The sequence below is a fragment of the Notothenia rossii genome (assembly GCF_949606895.1).
Source record: "Notothenia rossii genome assembly, chromosome: 11".
Classification (NCBI taxonomy): domain Eukaryota; kingdom Metazoa; phylum Chordata; class Actinopteri; order Perciformes; family Nototheniidae; genus Notothenia; species Notothenia rossii.
The window spans coordinates 54,835,421-54,858,816 of record NC_136910.1 but is presented as its reverse complement, the minus strand read 5'-3'; the positions used below and the strand labels follow the sequence as shown (position 1 = coordinate 54,858,816).

The 23,396-nt window shown below is 40.9% G+C and overlaps 3 protein-coding genes across 4 annotated transcripts in view; 1 reads left to right on the top strand and 2 right to left on the bottom strand.

Moving 5' to 3' along the window:
• The window catches only part of LOC307024361 (talin-1-like), a gene marked incomplete at its 3' end in the record, with an annotated part of 31,063 nt that extends 21,557 nt beyond the window's left edge, over positions 1-9,506 (bottom strand). Inside the window, exon 1 of the mRNA XM_079658426.1 lies at positions 9,339-9,506. The remainder of the gene's footprint in view (positions 1-9,338) is intronic.
• A 3,458-nt stretch (positions 9,507-12,964) lies between these two features.
• Positions 12,965-23,336, top strand: fbxw2 (F-box and WD repeat domain containing 2). 2 transcript variants are annotated; one of them, XM_079660802.1, is made up of 9 exons: positions 12,965-13,377; positions 15,338-15,630; positions 16,658-16,880; positions 17,356-17,550; positions 18,393-18,526; positions 19,989-20,075; positions 20,186-20,355; positions 21,892-22,657; positions 22,693-23,336. In XM_079660802.1, exons 2-8 carry the CDS (start codon positions 15,364-15,366, stop codon positions 22,178-22,180), a joined length of 1,365 nt encoding a protein of 454 aa, XP_079516928.1. In that variant the 5' UTR covers positions 12,965-13,377; positions 15,338-15,363; the 3' UTR covers positions 22,181-22,657; positions 22,693-23,336. The 2 variants fall into 2 exon arrangements, with proteins under 2 accessions (XP_079516928.1, XP_079516929.1); XM_079660803.1 differs by lacking the exon at positions 15,338-15,630 and having other exon boundaries at positions 12,973-13,377.
• LOC307024360 (ras-specific guanine nucleotide-releasing factor RalGPS1-like) overlaps positions 23,124-23,396 on the bottom strand; it is a gene marked incomplete at its 3' end in the record, with an annotated part of 18,833 nt that continues 18,560 nt past the window's right edge. Inside the window, exon 9 of the mRNA XM_079658425.1 lies at positions 23,124-23,246. Within this exon, the coding sequence (XP_079514551.1) occupies positions 23,124-23,246 (123 nt within the window). The remainder of the gene's footprint in view (positions 23,247-23,396) is intronic.

The window sequence follows — 23,396 nt, the reverse complement described above, 5'->3', positions numbered from 1 at the left end:
ATCGCTTTAACAATACCTCTATTTGTGAATAAATAACATTTGGTCAGTCAGCTTCCCCTTTGGCACCACTCTGCTGCCAAAGGGAGTCTTTCCAAACACGTGTCAAAGTTGAGCAGACACAGTTGCTGCTCCTGAAATAGATAAAGACTACCACTGTAAGTCCTTATTACAGGGCTCACTACCTGGCACACCTTAATCCATCACACTCATCTGTTACATGCAGCTGTGTTTACCTGCTGTCGAAGAGTCAACAACACGATGGGGCTGCCATGCCGACCTATTGAATTATACAAGAATAGCTCACTCCTTATTAAACCCCCAGTATTCATCTCAAAGAGTTGTAAAACACGCTTTGATCATATAAAAGTAGCTTTTCACTAGATATCATGGAAGATGTGTTTGTCAGCTTAAACTGTGCATACATTTTCAATAGAGCGTTGTTTTCTATCTCCTCATCTATCAAAGCGGGAGATGTAGACCAACAATCCCCTTTCAATTTAATATACGAGAGAAATGTAGTAACAAATACTTCAGATCTGTCTACAGCTCTGCACATATCCTGCTTATTCATACTTTTGAACAATAATATCTAATCTAAAATCCTAAAATAAACTCTCAAGCTAAAGAAACCGAGTACTGGGTTTAACCGCTGACATCTTGTTACAACGTATATCTCTACAGCACTGCTGAGAGGGAGAGGTCATCTCTTCTGTCCAACCATCCGACTTGTGATCCCAAAACAACATCATGTGGTGTCTTTGGGTTACTCAGCCCACTGTGCTGCGCCTATTTTAGAAAGAGGGCTGCCACCATATTTTCAAAAGCTCACTTTGGGATTGTTAGTTTTCTATTTAGAAGACAGTTGAGGACATGTCACCAGTTGCAATGAAATATACTTGCAGTTACAGGGAGTAGACATTTGCAATAAGGGAACGGTATACAATAGGCGCAGTACATTTCCCAGGAATAGTTCCCGGAACTTTTATTTCCTGGAACTATCTAGTAAATCGTGTTCACACCGGAATAAGTCCCTGAAGGAGCCGCTGACGTCACTTCTTCTTCTGCTTTGGGTTTACTGGCAGGCCGCAAACAACTTCACGGCGTATACTGCCACCCGAAGTCCCCGACCAGAAGTCCCTGGAGTTGGGGACTTCCGAGTAAATCGCCAGAAGCGCCGACACCTCCTCATCACTCCACCGCTCCCATGTTTTCTTTGTGTTGCCATAAATTAAGTTTCTCTCCGTTGGCGCGCTGGGCTAATGCTAATGCTAATAATGCTAATACGAGCAAATATAATGGCGGCTTCACAAAAACTTTTCAGAGTTTTACGGGGCGTGGTTTGCAATTCGCCCAGCCAATCAGAAATTGGAACTTTTGTCTCCCCAGGAAAGTACCACCTCTCTAGCAGGGACTAAAAAGGGGGGAAAGTTCTCATGAACTAAGTTCTCTTTTTGGTGTGAACGTAAAATCCCAGGAACTAACAGAACTAAACGGGAAAAGTACTCCGGTGTGAAAGCGCCTATTGTCCTCTTTTTTTCTGATGTGCATCTTATACAATGTTCATTTCAATTTAATACAATAACAGAAGGGATGTTTCGTAAAAGAGGCATACTTTAAATTGGTGATAGAATTGGTTAGGGGTTGTTAGTTTTTTATCCGGCAATGTATCTGTGACGGTATATTGGGATTTCTATTTTGAATGGAGGACGGTTCTGAGGCAGTCGGTTTTTTTATAGTTCCTACAGCTCAGTGCGAGCCGGGGATTGATTTATGGATCACATGGCACATGGTGGGTGGTGAGGAAACACATCCCTGCAATGAAGCTTTGTTTTGTGATCACCAGCTGAACACATCCTGTCCAAGCTGCTTTAAATGTGTGGCACTTGTATGATCCTTGTGTTGTGTGCATCAACAACAAGAGTTCTACATCCCAACATTACCAGTTCCCCGAGTTAGTTTCACAGGGATCCTTGTCTTTGTTACTTTGACATCCTATGTGTTAAAAGTGTCTGCAGGTAAGTAGGTAGCTATCAACACTTACCTCAATAAATGCTGATCTCAGAACAAAACATTAGTACTCAAAAGTCCGAAAAGGGGGACAAGAAACAAGAGAAGAGACATTAACATTACAATCACTGAGGGCAATGTTCATTTTCATGTGACTAAACTTAAAAATATATAATTTTGGTATTGACTGCTGCACAAAAGAGTGCATCATCATAAACATTTGTTTGCCAATCATCTTGTATTCTGCAATACTTGTTTGAAAAATCCCGTTGTTTTTATGTCCCTTGTAAAAGGCCTACCTTATGGGTAGGCCTGCAACAATCATTGCACAACTGTATAAAAAGTAGCTTTGATTCAGTCTAACCTTATTAAATCCTGTATCTTACCGAATTGTAACAAATCCTGTGTGGTGTTCAGGTGTAGAGATTACACCTTGGTGATTTAGTGGTGTGGTCGCAATAAATAGCCACAGTCATGAGTAATGGTCACAGGCAATGGCAGCTTCTCTTGATGATGCAACACCATATGACATTGCCCTTCTTCTTAGCGGTCCTTCTCACAGACAGGAATAAAGGGTGGTGGAGCTGGCACAAATATCCAAACGGATGTTAATCAGCATTTCTACATCTATTTATGGCTACCTGTTGGAGATGATGCTCCATGATGTAACCCCGGTTGATTTATACCGATACAACAAATAGAGAAGATGATTTCAAAACAGATTTGACTAGATCCAACGTTTTTTCTGTTGGGTTTATATCCCTAAAACGATAACGGGTCCCAAGGTGGATAGATCTGCAAACAGAACACTCTGGGGGGCCAAACGGCTCCGTGTGTACGTCCTCGTCCTATACAATCATTTCCTGATAACGATGAAGCCATAGCCCCGCCTCTCCCCACCTCTGCTGCTCACTGCTGTAGCATGGTCAGTAGCTACTGTCAGTAGCTACTGACCATGCTACAGATGTTAGTGCAAAATCTACAGCTGCTCTACCACATCCATCAGCAACAAGTGGACATGGAGAACAACCAGTCAACCATGGCAACCACGCTCGGGGGTCTTCTTCGCTGCTTTTGGTGTATTTTGTGGCGGGAGTATTGGGTTTGTTTGCGTTCCCGTGTAAATGGGGTCTAAGACGGTGTGACTTTTCTTCAATGCATAATGTTTTCAAATGATTACCTTGTAATATCAAGAGGAAGCATCTCTTATTTTTGTATTGTTTAAAAAAATCTAAATAAAAACATTGTGGAAAAAAAATGATGTGTATGTATTTCTGTCTCCTGGGCTTACACACAGTTTTAGCTATGAATCCACACATAGGTGTCCTGCATCTGGCTCCAGGTCATTCTGTATCCCTAAAATGAGGCACTGGTACACATTTAGCCAGGCAACAGACTGTATCGCTGCTCCGCTGTCTCCAGCCCTGCAGAGGAATTCGACTGTGCATTCCTCTGGAATACCAGCTTCAGAGCATAGAGACAGGGAGAAAGAGGAGGAGAAGAAAGAAGAGAGGCTTTATTCAGCCTTATGTCACTGGCAGCCAGCACAAGAACTAAATGCAGCCAATCCCTACGGAGTACAGGAATGTGAGGACGGAGAAATTCTGTGGCAAAGGGAAGACAACATCTCATATACAATTTGAGAACTCGGAGGAAGTAAAAACAAGCTTGTGAGGAATACAAGTACATACTCTTTGCAATATCCTGTTTTTATTTGCATTGATTTGGAAATTGAAAAACACTGACATGCAATAGGTTATTGTAGTGTATCATTCCTTTGTCTTTTAACAAACTACTGTGTATACCATTGAGTGGAAATGTCTATATTGTTCACCACCTCACATGTTCCCCCTGAACAGTGACTATCTTTCCTTATACGGTGTTATCTGTAGGTGATGTGTATAAGCCAGGAATAATTGAAATTACATTGGAAATAATAAATAAAAAGCATATCACAGAGCCCAGATTGGATAGAGACTTCAGACACTGGGCCTCCTTAGTAGCATCTAGCTAATGCGCAATTTTAGGTGTATAACATCACCTGCTGCAACATTAAGCTTTCAATATTGCAGCAGTCAATGCTCAAACTCATTCCAGTTGTTGAATATCATAGACACTTGGCTACTGTTGCCTTCCCAATGGGAAACCAGACTGCATAAAGACATGAAAGCACCATTAATACACATCTTTGAAAGAAGTGCCCGCTGACTGGCACCCTGATACACTATGGCTTTATTGTGAGCAAGCAAAGCAGCTGCTGACTCGATATCAAAGGGACGCCCCAACAGAGAGGTGCAGTGATGACGTGTTTTCATGCAGACCTGAAGTTAGCATCACAAAGGCTCCCTTGACAAAACCTAAAAAGGGGTTTTTACATTGGATTTGGGAATATTGCAGAAAAAAAGATCTGTGGCAAACATGATACTTGCATATTTAGTTCAGGAGGATAATTGCCACGTATTACCACCACTTTTATAATAGTTAAAGCACAGTGCAAACGCCAGAAGTATAAACGTTACGCTAACTACAGTACCACCGCTAAGCTAAAGGCGGCTAATATTTGGCATGATGACGTTCAGGAGTCTCATTTAGCTTTTTTTAGGTCACATAAAAGCCTTAGACATTCACTAATGGGGTATTTAATGATAGAACAACATGTTAAACATCTTGCACGCTTGTATTAACAACAGATCTAAATTTAGGCATCTAACCAAAAACATGTTTGAGACGAGGAAGCCTAAAGTGCTACAATGCTGACTCATTTCCGGATTTTAGGACTCGTGCTCGGATCTTTTGTTGGAAAAATATATTTAACCATAACCAGTTACTGTGTGAATAAATAAAATGCCCTTCAGCATGTCAGTGGTGCTGACAGGTCAAAATGATTCACCCAGGTTCGTAGGAACTTGAATATTCATGCATAAGTGCCGATATAATCTCAAACTAAAGCTTGGCTATTAGCAAGGAGGAAACTAATCGGGTCAAACATCACAAACATCTTGCATCTCATTTCCCCTAACAACCTCACTGCTTCTATGATCTTTTAAGAGTGTGCTTTTATCCTCGGAGGCTTCTCACTGCTCAGACTGAACTCCACAGGCATCTGACACACACTTGGGAATTGGCTCAAATCTAAAACAAATCATTTCTTGTGCTGGAGGAGTGGCAGCACATGTTGTCTTGACCAAATATGGCTGAGTGAAAACACTACAGCCAGGTCTCTGCAGCTCTCAGGAATGAAAAGCAGGTTTCCTTAACTGGAGTGCGAGTGGGCCGTGACACAAAACGCTGACACCTTTCCAACAGAGCTTTTACTCTAAAGCCTGGATATGTGAGGCTAGGGGTGGATTAGCAGTCTGCTAAATTATACTATTCAGCCTCACAGTGCATCTGAAAGACTTGCTTATTAAAGGCATCAATGTACTTTCCCTATAGATCCACTTTAAACACGAGTGTGGCTGTTTGGAGTCACAGGAAAAGTTTGATTTGAACATAGCCTGACTGTCCACTATAAATATGAGACGTATTGCAACATGTTTGTTGATGAAATCTGCTTTTAATTACGTTCCAGGGTGTGCTAAAGGAAAGACCACTGAGATCATTAAAATAAAAAGGGTTTATCCCCTTTGGAGACTGAACATGCTCAGCAGAGCCTTCGGCTACCAGAAATGAGATATATCAAATGTATAGATGACGTGTTATCTGTTATATGACTTGTATGTTTTACTCTGAAACAGAGCATGGATTCTGTGTATCAGTTTAAGCCCTTAACAAGATTTTCAACCGGTGGTGTCGAGTTTCTTTTAAACTTTTTGTTCCTTTTTATTAGCTACAGAGAATCTACAAAGAATCTGCTGACAACAGTTAACCCCTTCTGCTCAAGATAGCCACCCTAAAAAAGGAGAAGCCTACTCTATATTAAAGACTTCCCTCCACTTTTGAAAAACTCAACGCTCCGATCTGCAACTCGGATTAATTAAAGTAGACTTACAATGTGCTCAATCAATGTCAATGTCACCTAAGCTGAATCAGATACTGTTTTGTTCTCCCGGTCAACGTAGTCCGAGTACAAGATGACCTCTGTTGTTTAATATAGAGCCTTTTTTCTCTCATTACTTTTATCAAACCTATTAACCCAAAGCTCAGTTTCTAAACCAACTCCTTCACAAAAGAGCAGGTCACATCCTTTTAGATAATTTGTGTGGAGAAGTTCTGACGAGATAAAGCTCTGAATGTAAGAAGTGAAACCTTTTGGAAGCACAAATGTCCTCAGTAGTTTTCATTCGTGTTTGTCGGACAAACTGGGTACCGGAGAGGCATGAAATAGAATTTAGGAAGTCAATAGGCGCTTTCACACCGGAGTACTTTTCCCCGAACTTTTCCCGTTTAGTTCTGATAGTTCCTGGGATTTTGCGTTCACACCAAAAAGAGAACTTAGTTCACGAGAACTTTTCCCCCCTTTTTAGTCCCTGCTAGAGAGTTGGTACTTTCCTGGGGAGAAACAAGTTCAAATTTCTGATTGGCTGGGCGAATTGCAAACCACGCCCCGTAAAACTCTGAAAAGTTTTTTGAAGCCGCCATTGTATTTGCTGGCATTAGCATTATTAGCATTAGCCCCGCGCACCAACGGAGAGAGAATGGCAAGACCAAAAAAAACATTGGAGCGGTGGAGATGAGGAGGTGTGGGCGTTCTGGCGATTTACTCGGGGACTTCCGGCCGGGGACTTCGGGTGGCAGTATACGCCGTGAAGTTGTTTGCGGCCTGCCAGTAAACCCAAAGCAGAAGAAGAAGAAGTGACGTCAGCGGCTTCATTTGCATAATCTTCCCTCAGGGACTTATTCCGATGTGAACGTGATCGGCTCTTAGTTCCATGGGGGAACTAAGTGCTGGGAACTAAGTACGGCAAAGTACTTGGTGTGAAAGCGGCTATTAGGACTACAATATTGCAAATGCAGTGTCTTGTTGTATGACACTCCATTTTGTGTGTGTAAAACTAACAATTGTAGCCTGATTGTGGCACAAGAGGAATGATTGTTCCATCACCATACTGTATTTACAAAATTAATTCATCCTCTGGTCATCTGCATCAACATTTTGGGACAAACCAAAGTCCTCCACCCCTCCCAGCATTCCACACAGGAAGTGACTGACGGAGAAGGGACACAAAGCCAACAACTGCAACAACAAAACCTCCTATGAATAATGACCAATGTTCGGGTACACTAAAGTTCCTCTTTCCTTTAAATTACTCCACCTTATTTTTTTATTTTTCCTCCCTTTTGCAGATTTTTCAAAATTATTTAGCATTTCTGGAACTCAGATTAATTTGTTTTTGGTGACCTTCTGTGGATTAGTCTTAAAACTTGCTGCAGTAAATCCAAATAATTCAGTTTTTATCAGCATATCTTGTCTTTTTTTATATAGTTAAATACGTTTTTTCCAGATTTCCATGTATACTTCTGTCCAACTGAGGATTCACAAACAGCCCACAGTTGAACTCACTGAAGTAAAACTCTAATCACTTGTTTATCCATAACATTCAATCTTCTTTATTTGTAAATGACACTAAGAACTGGATCACCAGATTATTAAATACGTAGTGTAATCCAACTCATATTATTCCATATAACATTGTTAGCACAATTAAGTAGTTTAGGGAAAAAAGGGGTTAAGAATGATGTAATAAACACAGTTCTTCTCTAAAATACTTGAACTAAAGACTCTTCTCTGACAGACAGCGGTGGGTCTAACCTCCCTCTTTTACACTGTAACAATACTACAGTTATATGGCTACACTGTTTTGTAGTAATCATCATCAATGATTCAAATCCAGTTATTTAATATATAATATTAGAAAATGGGTCAATCTGCATAATCAGTACTTTGACTTTCTCTACTTCAAGTACATTTTGATACCAATACTTTTATACTTTCACTTCACTAACATGTGCAATGCAGGACTTTCACTTGTGACAGAGTATTCCTACACTCAAGTACTTTTACGCAAGTATAAGATCTGAGTACTTCTTCCACTTCTGCATTTAAACTCCTGGTGTTGGTTTTTGGCCACAATAACAATATAATTTGTGAGCATGTGTGCTTGTGTTGCATGGAGCAGTCCTATCATGTGCCAACATGTAGCACACCCTGCCACACTGAGGAAAGACTGCCATTAGGCCTCACAATCTCCACCAGCGGACTCACTGTCGTTTCTGGCATGTTTTCAGATACTAGCCTGCCTTATAGCCTGCTACTGACACAAGTTTATTGCTCAAAGTAAACACGTCTCTATACAAATTCCTCCACTCTGTCGCACACCACATCACAGTGGTGTAAGAATTTACACCCTGAGGCTACATTTTCTCTGCTGCAAGCAACACGCCCAGCTTTGAGAGAGCAGGAATACAGGAGAGAAGTGACAGAAGTTCACATTAGCTGCTTTGACACAATGAGGGTTGTGGAGCTGCTGCGGGTCAGAAAGGAAGCAGTGTGGAGGTGGTCTCCAGACAATCACCTCTTTAACACAGGGAACTCTGACAGAGAGAGCACATTTCTGAATGGTGAAGAAAACCAGAGGTGGGAAGTACATGTACTCAAGAACTGCAATGTGGAGATACGTGTACTTTGCTTGAGTATTTCAATGTGTTGCTACTTTGGACTTCTACACCACTACAATTATATTGGCCCTTTTGTTACTAGTTGTGAAATATAATCAAGTCTTAAATCAGACTTTAGTTCCACCTGGGGAAAATTCACAAGCTACCCTGCAGTATACAAAGTCATTCAAACTAGCTGCACCTTCACCAGCTTTGAGAACACCTTAATGCATCAATAATAATAATCAAAACATTTCATACATAATAAGGAAATGGGCCAATTTCCATAATAAGTACTTCCACTTTTGGTAGGCTACTGTAAGTATACTTTGAATACTTTTGTACATGACTAACAAATGGGTTGGGGGACTTTTGCTTGTAACAGAGTATTCCTACACTTCTTCCCCCTCTGAAGAAACACAGAGACCTTATAGAGAAAACGCCAGACGGAAACGTGAACACAACACTGCATGTTTCTGATGAACAGTGAGAGCCCACAGGACATTCATGTGTGGAGGAAACGCATATGTGTCCCTCTGTGTGTGTGGCGCTTGATAATGGACAGCACGTCGTCTCCTAACTGCCTCTTCACACACACAGCGGTTTGAAGCCCGTCTGTACAGCAGCAGGCCTGAGTCTGAGCACTTTTAGGAAGATTTCTCGCTCGAGCTTGTGGTGACGTCAAGGACTTCTTGCTACAATGGTGGAAACTTTTCAAAGTTAGAAAGTCTGACCTGAGCGCGTGAGTCCACTCCCGCCGGCGGCCCCTTGGACTTTGGAATGCAAAAAATAAAAATTGTTGAAGTTGTTTCGGTTATTCCTGATAGATTTTTTTCAGCAAGGGGAAAAGCCAGATAGCGACTTGTTCTCAGTTCCCCTCCCTATCCGCTCTCTGCAGTGCTGCTGAAACTCCACCCTGCAGCGGGGCGGTGTCGCTCTGTGGAGGATCCGTGTACTGCTGTGTACTCAAATCTGTACTAGTAGAAGTACTCAGATCTGTACTCAAGTAGAAGTATTCAGGTCTGTACTCATGTAGAAGTACTCATCTGTACTCAAGTAGAAGTATTCAGTTCTGTGCTCATGTAGAAGTACTCAGGTCTGTACTCAAGTAGAAGTATTCAGTTCTGTACTCATGTAGAAGTACTCAGGTCTGTACTCAAGTAGAAGTACTCAGGTCTGTACTCAAGTAGAAGTATTCAGGTCTGTACTCAAGCAGAATTACTCAGGTCTGTACTCAAGTAGAAGTACTCAGGTCTGTACTCAAGTAGAAGTACTCAGGTCTGTACTCAAGTAGAAGTACTCAAGTCTTTACTCAAGTAAAAGTACTGAGGTCTGTAGGCCAACTGATGTAGAAGTACTCAAGTCTGTACTCAAGTAGAAGTACTCTGGTCTGTACTCAAGTAGTACTCAGGTCTGTACTCAAGTAGAAGTACTCAGGTCTGTAGCCTACTAGTAGAAGTACAAAGGGAGTAGGGATACTCTGTTACAAGAACAAGTCCTGCACTCAAAATCCACTGATGCTAAGTAACTAAGTACATTTACTCAATCACATTTGTACATTTGAGGTACTTTACTTGAGTATTTCAATGTTGTGTTACTTTGTACTCCTGCTCCCCTACAATTCAGAGGTAAATGGTGTACTTCTACTCCACTACCTTTAGTTTCTTTACAGATGTGGATGAATGATGTGAAATATCCTCCTGGGACCCAGCCCATTGAAAAGGACCTCTGTAGTGGACATTTTGTTAACATGCATCTCCTTTTACTCTTTTGAGCTACTCTATCAATCCCTGCTGTACTGTACAGAGGACATCCTGGTCTTTCCAGTGATATGTCATTGGTTAAAATTGCATGCTGGGAAGTTCCTCTTTCTTTTCATCCAAAATGGCTGGCATTCCAAAAACAACATTTTATAGAAGCAGGAGGAGAAGTCAAATATTGTTGAATAATTGTAATTGTTACCATGAAAATCATATATGTTCTTGTTTATTAACATGTGAGGAACTATATAATTAGTTCTGAAAGCAATTTAATAATTCAAGTTTTCAAATACCAGCTCTTTTATAAATGTCCATTCTAGTGGACGTCAGGACCGTCTTCATGGACTTTATGACTCAATATTGTTGCAGGAGATGATGAGAGAGATGAAGATTTCACACCTAAGAGGGTCAAGAAGAAGGCGGGGGGAAAGATGCAGGATGCTCCATGAGCGCACAGATACAGACATAGAGACAGATAGGGACGAGCTGGAAAGACATGGCCCGTAAGTGGCAAGCATGTCTTATTGTTGCTTTTATTGTTTTTAAGTGGAGCCTTGAAAAATGAGAATTGCCTCAGGAATGCAAGCTTTGTTTCTATGAGCATGGTCAAATGGAGACCACATCCATAAAAGATGACCCTACAGCCCGTGCCGACTGGAGTCAATGAAGTACTTTTCCCACTACATCGACTACAAAGTCTTTGAAGATCTGGAAAGATTCACCGAAAACCAAACTAGTTTTTTAGTGACCAAATAAACAGCAATGTTCAGATCAATTACTTATTTATGTTTTAAATAAAGGTGAATGTATTATTGTATTAATATCACTCTATAACCATAATACGTTACATAGTCTATCTGTTCATTTTGGCTGTCTTTTCAAACTAAAATGGTCCTGACGTCCTCTACAGTGGACATACTGTAACATTTAAAAATGTAATTAAATTAAAAAAGTCTAAATTGCAAGATGTTTTTTTTAACCCTAAATAGGTAGGAAATCACAAAAAAAGGAAATTGGAGGACACTTCTTTTCCTCAGGTCCCAGGAGGATCAGACTTTATAGTTCCACCTGGAGTAAATTCACCAGCTACCCTGCAGTATACAAAGTCATTCAAACTAGCTGCACCTTTACCAGCTTTGAGAACACTTTAATGATCAATCATTATAAAACATATCATATCTATTATTCTGAAATGGACCAATCTGCACATACTTTTACTTAGTTGAATCATGTACTTACTTCCATCACTGAGTGCTGGACAGATGTTACAGATAGATTTTCTTTAATCATTTTCAGATTTTAAACCACAGATTATATTCTCACCCCTTAACAGTTTGCCAATTGACCTGTACACAAATCATATAAGCCCCTTTTTTTCAATTATAAGCTTTGTTGTAAAATGATTCTACTTCCTGTCATGAAAATGGACCACTGTGCATTACCTCCAAATGTCCCCTAGAGGGTGCAATGGGGCCGACAAAGAAGACACATGAACACATACAGTATGATTAACTTGGAAATCATCATCCCGAAAATCACCTTTTGTATAAGAATGACCTACTTATATATATATATATATACAGTATATTTTAAGTCGTACGGCCCGACTAATATAGTTTAACAAATCTGAAAAAAGGCAATACAAGAGATAGACATCCCTAAGGATTCCAAATTATAGTATATATTCTTGCAGAATAGTAAAGTTTACAAATGCTATTATAGTTTAATTCACAAATAAAAGCATATCATTCTTTGTTTAAGAAATCAGGTACATTCAAATAATTAAACCACAGCAAATACAGGTGATAGAGTTACTTTTTTGGTAGATTTTGAATCAACAAAAAAGTTAAATGAAGATTAATTTTAAGGAATGATTTGTCATGTCGGTTTTTGCTGTGGACACTGCATTAAAACATATTTGCAGATATATTTATTCTTAAACTATATATCACAAAGCTAGTACATGACGTTCTTATCTCGCGTGATTTGGATGCCTGAAGAATCGGTGAATTACTGGCTCCCCCACTGTACTGTACAATATGAATCAACATATATGCACCTGACTGGGGTCTATACAGTAAGGCAGGCGGGGTGAACATCAAATATTCTTTATTATTTACATATTCATTGTTCTTTAAGTTCAGTGTGGAGCAAACAGTACTGTCACATATTTATTTATTTTATTTGTTTCTACCTTATTGAACAATTATTTCTATACATAAAAAGTGTTTATTACATTAATTCAAAAACTGAGGGCATTATCGACAGAAAACAACAGAAACACAAGTGGTCATTCGGGAATTAAGGTGCTTTTTTAACTTTTGCATAATTTAAGGAATGTTTTATTTAATTTAATGTAATTAATAAAAGTATGCTTGGGAAGTACTGTCACATATTTCACCAATAGCCCGATCCATATTGTGTGTGACACCGGAAGCCAGTGTACCTGCTTATAAAACATGTAAATTAAGCCCTATCTTTTGTATTTCAGGCAAATTAGGTCTCATGAAGAGAAAGCATACTAAGGCAACTACAAAACAATATCGATTTTCCAGTGTAGCGGACGGATATAGAATTAATTAATGATGTAATTCTATATAAATCCACTTGAATGCTTCTGGTTGTTTCGGGCTAGAGGTAAATGCTCCCAAGGCTCAGCCTGTCAGACAGAGCTGAGGGTGAATTTCTCCCTTCTGCTCAGATAGCGTACCCATTATCTTCGGTTTCATGCTGTCAGAAACCTGCTAACGTTATCTCCCTACGCTAATGCTACTAACGTAAACAATGAATAGAAGACTAACGTTACTCTGCTAGAAACGCTCTATTTTACATCTAAATGATCAAGTACTCTCATAATGGCGGTTAGCTAACGTTAGCTACGAAGCTAGGTTACTTGGACAATCCTTTCAACTTGCTTGCTGTCAGGTTAGCGTTAGCTTACGACAGCTAACTTCGCTATGTGAACTCTGTAAGCCAGGAAAGTGGCGATAAAGAAACTCCCTGCAACTCTCTGGTGGGTGGACATTTTGGGTTTACACTTTTGAATGTTACTTAATTTACTAACAGTCATGTATCCTGTTCATTGCTTTGTTTGGGGTGTTACTAGTGGTAGCCAGTTTGCTATTTAATGTTTAGTTGTGTTACTTAGCTAACGTTTGCTACCAAAGTTGCTAACTAGCCAGGTAGTTTATTCAGACTGAATGCACAAACAGATGGACTTCAGTTGTTCATAAGAGTTACCTCACATTGTTGTCAGCAGTTTACTATGCCACTGAATTATTTGACACAAAAGCGTCAAATCATTGTGTCTGCTTGGACGCAGCTTCTGGCTAACGTGCATTTTCGGCTTGTAAAATCATTAGAAATGGAATAAATTCATAGGTATACAGCCATACTAATGTAATGTAACTTATCATTAATGGCCGTTTGTTTAACCAGTTGTAAAAATAGTCCAACGTATTCCATTGACATGTTAAAACTGCTACTGTTTGGCTTGATGGGATTATGTAAAAGATGAATGCATGAACACATTTCCCGTTGTTTTCAAGACCACCAAGTATGCCTTTTTAAAATGTTAATTGTAACATCATAAAGTGGGGGTTATGCTTTCTGTAAAATACTTAGTTGTCACCCAAGGTAGTAGAAGATATTTCCATTCAGTAATGTTAACAGTACTGATGAAAATGCTACATGATCATCTTAAACTGCAAGATATCCATTCACTCACATGGTCGATACATTGTTTAACTCAATGCATCTATATGATATATTTTATGTAATGAGATTGTCAGATAAACATCACATTTTTTCATCTTTTTCAGGATTTATTAAATTGCAATTTGGTAAAACTGTCATACATATGTTACAGCCCTTTTAAAGTCAAGACATATTTTTTTCATGATCAGGTACAACATGATATTGTTATCCTAAACACATTATTTTTCAGATGTCTACTCTATGGCTTCTTGTAATAATTGTGTCATCTTGTGTTTAAACAGGGTGTCCGCGGGGTCTTAAAAAGTATTACAAGTTGATAAATCAATTTAGCGAAAATGAATGCTATTAAAAAGCATTAAACGACATTTTCCAAGATATTACATTTTGTAGCTTGTTTTCAATAAGTATATACATTGTCCAAAGAGGTTGTATTCTACAGTGTGCCTGAATGTAATCATTGCGTAGGTGTGTAGTGTGATTCTGTGTAGTTTATTTATGGCGTCCCGTTGGATTTTGACGGCATCTGAACAGGACATCGCGCGCTCACTGCTTGATAGCGCGCGACGGTCCGTTTACGCCGGTTGTTAAACAACATCGTTATGGGGAAATGCAAGTTAGCGTCCAAATGGTTGGAAGATAAGGAGGAAGGAGAATCAATACTATATAGTCAATGTGAGGTGAAGTGTGTCGCCGGTCAAAACTCAAAGTGGCGATGAGGTCTTAAAATGTATGGAAAGGGTCTTAAAAAAGGTCTTAAAAGGTTTTACATTCGACTTCAGGATTCCTGCATATACCCTGATAAATGATGGGCTGATTTAAAGTCCCCTACTGTACGTGTATTGGGGTTACAGATAGGGTCCAAAACTAGCAAGCCACATGAATGTCTGGGAGCAAATACATTTTATATACTACACGAATACGGCCAGGATCCGTTGACTTTTCGGAAAATTGGGTTGCAGATTAAAATGTTCCAAAAGGAGGGTTCGCTTAGCATGAAACACTTGAAATGACTAAATGATAAGTAAAAAATAAAGTAGAAAGAAAGTGAGGTAGAAGAAAACGATTTCTGCTAAAAACTGCGCAATGATTGAGAGTCAGAGCTAAACATGTCAGATGTGTGTATCTCACACTGCACTGTGACTTTTATTCATGTACCTTTGTTATTCATGTTTCTTGATTTCTTTCATGTTTGTAAAGCACTTTGAATTGCCTTGTGTTGAAAGGTGCGTTATAAATAAAGTTGCCTTGCCTTGTAGGTGTTGCAGGTCGCTCTCATGTGCCCATGGAGAAGGCAGCCTTTGAGGGGTGGCTGGAGTCAGTCTCCGTCGCTTTCCTTACTCTGAACGACCAGCAGCGAAACCAGTCTCTGGACCACCTCATCTCTCTCAGTGGTGCCGTGCAGCTGCGACATCTCTCCAATGGACTGGAGACCCTGCTGAAGCGAGACTTCCTGCGCCTGCTTCCCCTGGAGCTGGCCTTCTACCTGATCCACTGGCTGGACACTGAGACCCTGCTGACCTGCTGCCTGGTCTGCAAGCAGTGGAATAAGGTGAATAATGATGTCTCTTAGTGATTAACGCACACAGGCTGCAAGTTCACTTCCTGTCTGAGCTCGTAAAGGCTCTGTATCTTCGGGAAACTTCAATTGACTGGATGTTGATTGAAAGGTGCCATCAAACGTCTGGTCGGACTTGTAATCTTGTATCCTTTTCTCGAAACACCAAACAGATCATTGCAGCATTACCCACAATCCCCTCTGTTTCAGCCCTGTTTCCAAAGTGCTGATTCTCTGTCTGTTACTTTAAATGAAAATAAGGAGCCCCTCCCCACGCCCCTCTGAGAGACATTTGGTTAAAAAGAACTCAATGGTGCTCTAGGAGGAGATTCAGGTGATAAGGTGGGGGGGGGGGGGGGGGGTTACCTTGGTTGCCGATTGGCTAATGGTTACTCAAGACAAAACATCGTTATGACATAATAAAGTGGCCAAAATCTGATCAGCTCATTTTCAGACAGGTTTTTATAGAAATTGATCAAAAAGAGAGAGAATCTTTGTTCCTGAAACTTTCAGAGTCTCTTTCCACAGAGGGGACACATGTTGATGTAGAAGAGACATGGAGAAGAGGGGACACATGTTGATGTAGAAGAGACATGGAGAAGAGGGGACACATGTTGATGTAGAAGAGACATGAAGAAGAGGGGACACATGTTGATGTAGAAGAGACATGAAGAAGAGGGGACACATGTTGATGTAGAAGAGACATGGAGAAGAGGGGACACATGTTGATGTAGAAGAGACATGAAGAAGAGGGGACACATGTTGATGTAGAAGAGACATGAAGAAGAGGGGACACATGTTGATGTATAAGAGACATGAAGAAGAGGGGACACATGTTGATGTAGAAGAGACATGGAGAAGAGGGGACACATGTTGATGTAGAAGAGACATGAAGAAGAGGGGACACATGTTGATGTAGAAGAGACATGAAGAAGAGGGGACACATGTTGATGTATAGAAGACAGGAACAGGTGGATTTTGCATAATAGGCGAGCTTTAATGTATTGTTTGCTTCTTGCAGCTGATCAACTCGTGCACCGAGGTGTGGCAGGGTGTGTGCAGGAAGCTGGGCTGGAGGATCGATGAGTCCATTCAGGACGCCCCACACTGGAAGGGGGTGTACCTGAAGGCTAAGCTCCGCATGGTGCAGCTGCAGGACCAGGAGGCCTTCGAGACCTCCTCCCTCATCGGGCACAGCGCTCGAGTTTACGCCCTCTACTACAAGGACGGCCTCCTCTGCACAGGTACGCTGCTCTGACCTCTGGATACATTACCTGTGTATTAACTATGCCAGTTGTAAGAATAATCTTTGATTCGGGTCACCAGGGTGAATCCTAATCGCTTATTTTTGCAGTGCAATCACTGTTGCTAAAGTATGTGACCATGTACGAGAGACAACACAATTATTATTCATTAAAGAGCCTCACTTTGACATATTACAGCTTTTTCACACAGCAAATTTCATTTTCCTTCTGTCTCTGCTCTGCTTAAAGTTGAAAGGGGAACTAGTGAACAGTGGATTTGACCATGCACAAAACGCGGCATTCAAATATAATTTTTTTTAATACACTTATCTAATTTTATTGTATTTATTTTTTTAATGGACAATATGACCGGACAGATTCAAATGTACACGTTTCATTTTGGTTCAAATGTGTTAAATAGGGGCTTACAGGAACATTAGGTGCCACATCATCACAGCTGTGCTCTTGTTCTCAGGGTCTGACGACCTCTCTGCCAAACTATGGGATGTGCGCACCGGGCAGTGCATTTATGGAATCCAGACGCACACCTGCGCCACGGTGAAGTTCGATGAACAGAAGCTGGTGACCGGGTCCTTCGACAACACCATCGCCAGCTGGGAGTGGAGCACAGGGGCCAAAATCCAGCAGTTCAGGGGCCACACAGGAGCAGGTACTGCTCAAATAATATCTGTTCTGGGCCTTTTCATGTGATCGTGTGATGAACTGTGTTTATACAGCATGTTTCAACACTGGTGCAGGAATGAGTTATGAAACAAGTGGTTTTAGATAGAAGCCTGAGGTCTGTGGTTAACACCCTGAGGATGTTCACCTTTTGTTCTACGACATGTCTGAAGCTTCTTTGTGTCATAGAAAGGAGGTTCCTTACAAGTGACCAAATGAGACAACTTCAAAAATCAATAAGTATATCATAAATGTGTGTTTGCCACAGATCTTGATCGAGGGATCCTTGCAATGCTAACTTTCGCCTACCAAAATATATCATTACTGCCTCAATTCATTCAGCGTACACAGCTCTAGTGTATAACAGTGTAACCTCCACGGCCCCTGGTAGACCCCCACACACACATAACAACAAAGACTAGACTATAACACCCCCGTTGTGCAATACTACTTATGTGCAATATATATATACAAAGTAAATAACTGTGCAATATATATACTTCCACCTTTAAACACTGTCACCTGGCTGCTATCTCTAAACTGTTACTGGCACTGGATGTGTATTTTGTAAACAGTAAATTGTGTAATTTCTACTTTTATCATTAATATGTTATGCATGCTTCTTAATTCATATAAAGCTATGTTTGGCGCTTTACTTGCTGTAACAATGTAAATGACGAATGAAGGTATTCTGATATGAAAAATGTCCACAAAGGATAATCCAAATCAGCCGAAAGCAGTGACATTTATGAATGTGTGACGTCACTTGTGTACTTGGAAGAACACTCATTTGATATTCTGACCTTTTGATAAACTCTTGTGTGTGCTCAGTGTTCAGCGTGGACTACAACGACGAGCTGGACGTGCTGGTGAGCGGCTCGGCTGACTTCACGGTGAAGGTGTGGGCTCTGTCTGCGGGGGCCTGCCTCAACACGCTCACCGGACACACCGAGTGGGTCACCAAGGTCAGGATCCAGACACATAGAAAATACATTTGGTACATTGATAGGTTAGATGGAACAGTTCAAAGCTACTAGTGCTCAGCTTAGTCTCTACTAATTGACAAGCCATACATAGTTCATCTTCACTTGAAAGGGTCAAACCACAAGTATAACCAAAACAGACCATGTAGCCAAAATGTAGGAGAGTGTTGTACAGACTAACGGGACGAAACTAAAATAAAAATAATAAAACAATACAAAGACAAAAAATAAATATATAATAAAGAGGAGGGGGGGGGGGGTGGGTTTCGCCTCGTAAAAGGGCAGGTCAGGATCCTCATCTCTTATGCTGGAGCCACACGAGAACGGTAACGCTAACGAACCGAAATCGTTATAAAAAAATTATTCCGTCCAAACGCAACAGGCACCAGAAACATGTCCTTCCACACGAGACTGCTCGACCCGCTGGAGACGCTGTAGTACGTATGCCGGGCCTGTAAGTGGCGCTGTACTTCTGCCACAGAATACACCAAAAGCAGCGAAGAAGACTTCCGAGCATGGTTGCCATGGTTGCCCTTCTGTTTATTCTCCGCGGTGGATTTAGCAGCAGAGGTTGGGAGAGGCAGCAGCTGATCTCTGATCTCTCTCTCTCTCCGGTCCGATTAGACTTCACTCGCGTTTATGTCCGTATCGATCAGATCTAGCTAGTTCTAATGATATGACTGCCTGCGTGTCAAAGGACACCTAAACAATAAGCGACATTTTGACTGGAGAATTTTAGATTCCGGTTAACGGAAACTCTGCCGTGCGGGGGGGGGTCTGCTGGAGGCACCTGCTGCGTGCACTGAGCTGCGAGATACCGGGACCTGGCTGGAAACACTCGGAAAACTGTTTTTTGTTGTTGGCGAAACACATCAGCAATGACGCGGGAGACACGGGGGTGAGAAGGAGAGGTGGGGAGAGGAGAGGAGAGGCGGGGCTATTGCGTCATCAGAAAATGATCGTATTGCTGTTTGGTCCCCAAGAGCGTTTTGTCCGCAGACCTACCCACCTGGGGAGCCGTTATCGTTATCTGCGTTCCCCTGTCGGCCTCGTGTGGCCGGACCGTCTATCTGATGGAGAACTGTAGCGGATACGACCGTTACCGTCCTCGTGTGGCTCCAGCTTTACTCTGACTGAAAGGTCACTTATTCAATGTTCCCCCCCCCCCCACCACTTCCTCTTGTTACAACACCCCGAGTCATGTGATAGTTCCAGGGCTTCAAGATTTAGAAAGAATAGATCAATCATCTGATATCGGAATTGCTTCAAAATGGGCAATATTAGAGGGAATTAGCATTTGTGTACATTATTCACACCTTTACTGAAATCATCATGTTGTGATTTCTATTTTTAGGAAGATTTGTAACAAACAAATACGTTGTAATAAGTCTGTACTATTTGCTGTCCATGCACTTTTAAAAACATGCATCTTGTGTCCCGTCAGGTGATTCTGCAGAAAAGTGAAGTGGAGTCTGTGGTGCACAGCCCTGGGGACTACATCCTGCTGAGTGTTGATAAGTATGAAATTAAGGTAAGGCTCCTTTCTTCTAGACCTTTCTTTCCTTCACTTATCTCACTGTTCATCATGTGAGCTGCTTTGCTGGTGAGCGTGCGTCTGATGTGGTAACCCCTGTCCCTCAGGTGTGGCCTTTAGGCAGAGAGATCAACTGTAAGTGTCTGAAGACGCTCTCGGTGTCGGAGGACCGCAGCATCAGCCTGCAGCCCCGCCTGCAGTTCGACGGGCGCTACATCGTCTGCAGCTCAGACATCGGGGTCTATCAGTGGGACTTCGCCAGCTTCGAGATTCTCAGGTAGGATAGGAAACATCTCTGAGATCATTTAGGGACAGCACCTGCTCTGTAGCTTCTGTTAGATGGTCAAACTCTAAACAGCTCTTTAACCGACATTCATATTATTTAGAAATGTTATGAACAGTGGAAGCTGTCACAGCGGGAGGGTCCTGCAGGTGAATACATAGAATAAAGATTGAGGTATATTTTGTTTATTTTTACCTTGTGTGTATCCTGTTTTTAACTATGACCCTGTTGTTGTTATAAACGCCTGAACTTCCCCAAGGGGATAAATAAAGTTCCATCTTATCTTGTTGTTGGGAAAATACTGAATGTACTCTTCCAATATCAGAGTACACATGATAACAAAGGTATCCCAACTGTAGCTGTGAACATGACAGGATGTGTGATTACCTAGCAGAGCATCAGGACTGTTTGAGGCATATGATAGCTATGTGATTAACATGATGATTCAGCCTCTATGGAGAGAGACATATGACAAGCATGCTCATTTCTGACGTGGAGCTAATCTGAAGTAAACATTGAATACTGCTTTCTATTCCTCCATCTTGTGACTGTGTGACTCCCTCTCTTGGATATCAGCATGTGAAGGACACTGTTTGAGATTTTGAGTAAAAAGTCAGAATTTTGACATTTTGTGAAAAAAGTCAGAATTCTGACATTTTGTGAAAAAATACAGAATTTTGACATTTGTAGAAAAAAGACAGAATTTTGACATTTTGAGAAAAAATACAGAATTTTGTGTAAAAATCAGGATTTTTTGATTTTGAGAAAAAATACAGAATTTTTAAATTTTTAGAAAAATACATAATTTGGAGTCAGATTTTTTTTTTAAAGTTTTTAAAAAAATTATTTTGAGAAAAAAATACAGAATTTTTACAGAAAGTCAGAATTTTTAGAAAAAGTTAAAAAAAAAATATTTTGAGAAAAAAGTCAGGATTTTGAGAGAAAATCTGAATTTTGAGAAAAAATACAGAATTTTGAGAAAAAAATGCAGGATTTTTAGAAAAAATACAGAATTTTGAGTCAGACAGACAGAATTTGTAGAAAAAGTTTAAAAAATATATATTTGGAGAAAAAAGACAATTTTTTTACAGAAAGTCAGAATTTTTAGAAAAAGTTTTAAAAAATACATAATTTTTTGATTTTTAGAAAAAATACATAATTTTGAGTCAGAAAGTCAGAATTTTTAGAAAAAGTATTTAAAACAATTATTTGGAGAAAAAAGAAAGTCAGAATTTTGAGGAAAAGTCAGGGTTTTGAGAGAAAATCTGAATTTTTTGAGAAAACTCAGTCGGCCTATTTTGTAGATGACAGGATGTATGATTACCTACAAGAACCGGTATTCCTCCATGTTGTGACTGTGTAACTCCCTCTCTTGGATATCAGCATGTGAAGTACACTGTTCAGGAACTAGCTGATGCTCTGTATGTGATGACTACTTCCATTCTGGAGAGGATCACAGATGCATGGATCCTGATTGAAGCTCAAGCCGAGTCATATTTGTCTAACGATGACCTTATCTCGTGTCCTCAGGGTGATAAAGACGCAGGACCCGTCCAACCTCTCCCTGCTCAGTTTCGGCGAGGTGTTTTCGCTCCTCTTCGACAACCACTTCCTGTACGTGATGGACCTGAGGACGGAGGCCATCTCGGGCCGCTGGCCGCTCCCCGCCTACAGGAAGTCCAAACGGGGGTCCAGCTTCCTGCCCGGCGTCACCTCCTGGCTCAACGGCCTGGACGGGGACAATGACTCTGGACTGGTGTTCGCCACCAGCATGCCGGACCATAGCATTCACTTAGTTCTGTGGAAGGAGAACGGATAGCAGCCACTTGAATCCACAGACTGATAGGACCAGAGTGTGTGCTCTGAGACACGAACCTACAACATGCATGGACCAAAGCATTTCGTTTTTATCTGTTTCTTCCTCTACACACAGACTCACACATCGAAGGAAGGGGAGAAACTGGATCTGATGGGCTCCTTGTAGGTCTTCTAAACTTGGACGAATAACTTAAAAAAGATAAACCGGCACCAACAAAACCTAAATTCCAAAATAAACCACACTTTAATTATAATGTAAAAGATTTTAAGCGTAACTATTTCTGTCAGATTTGTTAGCATTGTGTGTGGAGAATAATCTGAAGCTGACTTTAATCCATGGTTTAGTCATTTAGGATTTATTTTTTACCAGGATGAAACACGTTCGATAACATCTTTTAAAGAGAAGCAGGCTTGCCTTAAACACAGTTACTGTAAATAAAGGAGACCACTTCCTTTGCCGTCAGATTGTGACCCCAAGGTCAAATACCATCCAGGTTTTTTCTTCTTCCAGAGGAGCCCGAGGACGCTGTGTTCTGATTGGTGTGTCGAGTGGTGTGGTACATTGTCGTGTACCATGTGAAATATTGTGAGGTCCACTGAATACACTTTTCTACGGGACTGGTTTCAATGTCGGCTTGAGAAATGTGACGTGCCTTTTTCAGTTCCTTTGATGTTACAAAGTAGGATTCCTACTAAGTTGATTTGTTCACACTTACTGTGCTCTAACGGTCTGAGATGTCTGTCATTTTATAGTTATCTACCTGACACCACTCGCAACATTGCTTTTATGAATCATCGACTTGTGTAAAGCATCAGGTTTATTTTTCTAAAGCTGAGGACTTGGCGAGCGTTTGCAAAAAGACGATTTTAGACTTGGTTGAGTGGATTTCCTGGCACGACAAAAGAAACTGTGAGCACGCCTCGTCCTGTGCGTCGACATCATGTCACAATTCTTTCTTTTCTGCTTCTACTAAACTGAAACTCCACAGGGTTTCCCCAGAGTGTGTGTTGATGTCTTCCTTTGCGTCGGGCGGATCGAACCGTCCACCAAACCTCTGAACGTTGTCCTGAACACAGACAGTAACACCCAGACGTAGGCCTACAGACTGTTCGTGGGGTTAGGTTTTTCAAATCTAATTAAAACACCACCAATATTCGATTCTCCTGTTTTCTGACCATTGCACCACATTATATTCTGTTATATACAATTCCTGCAG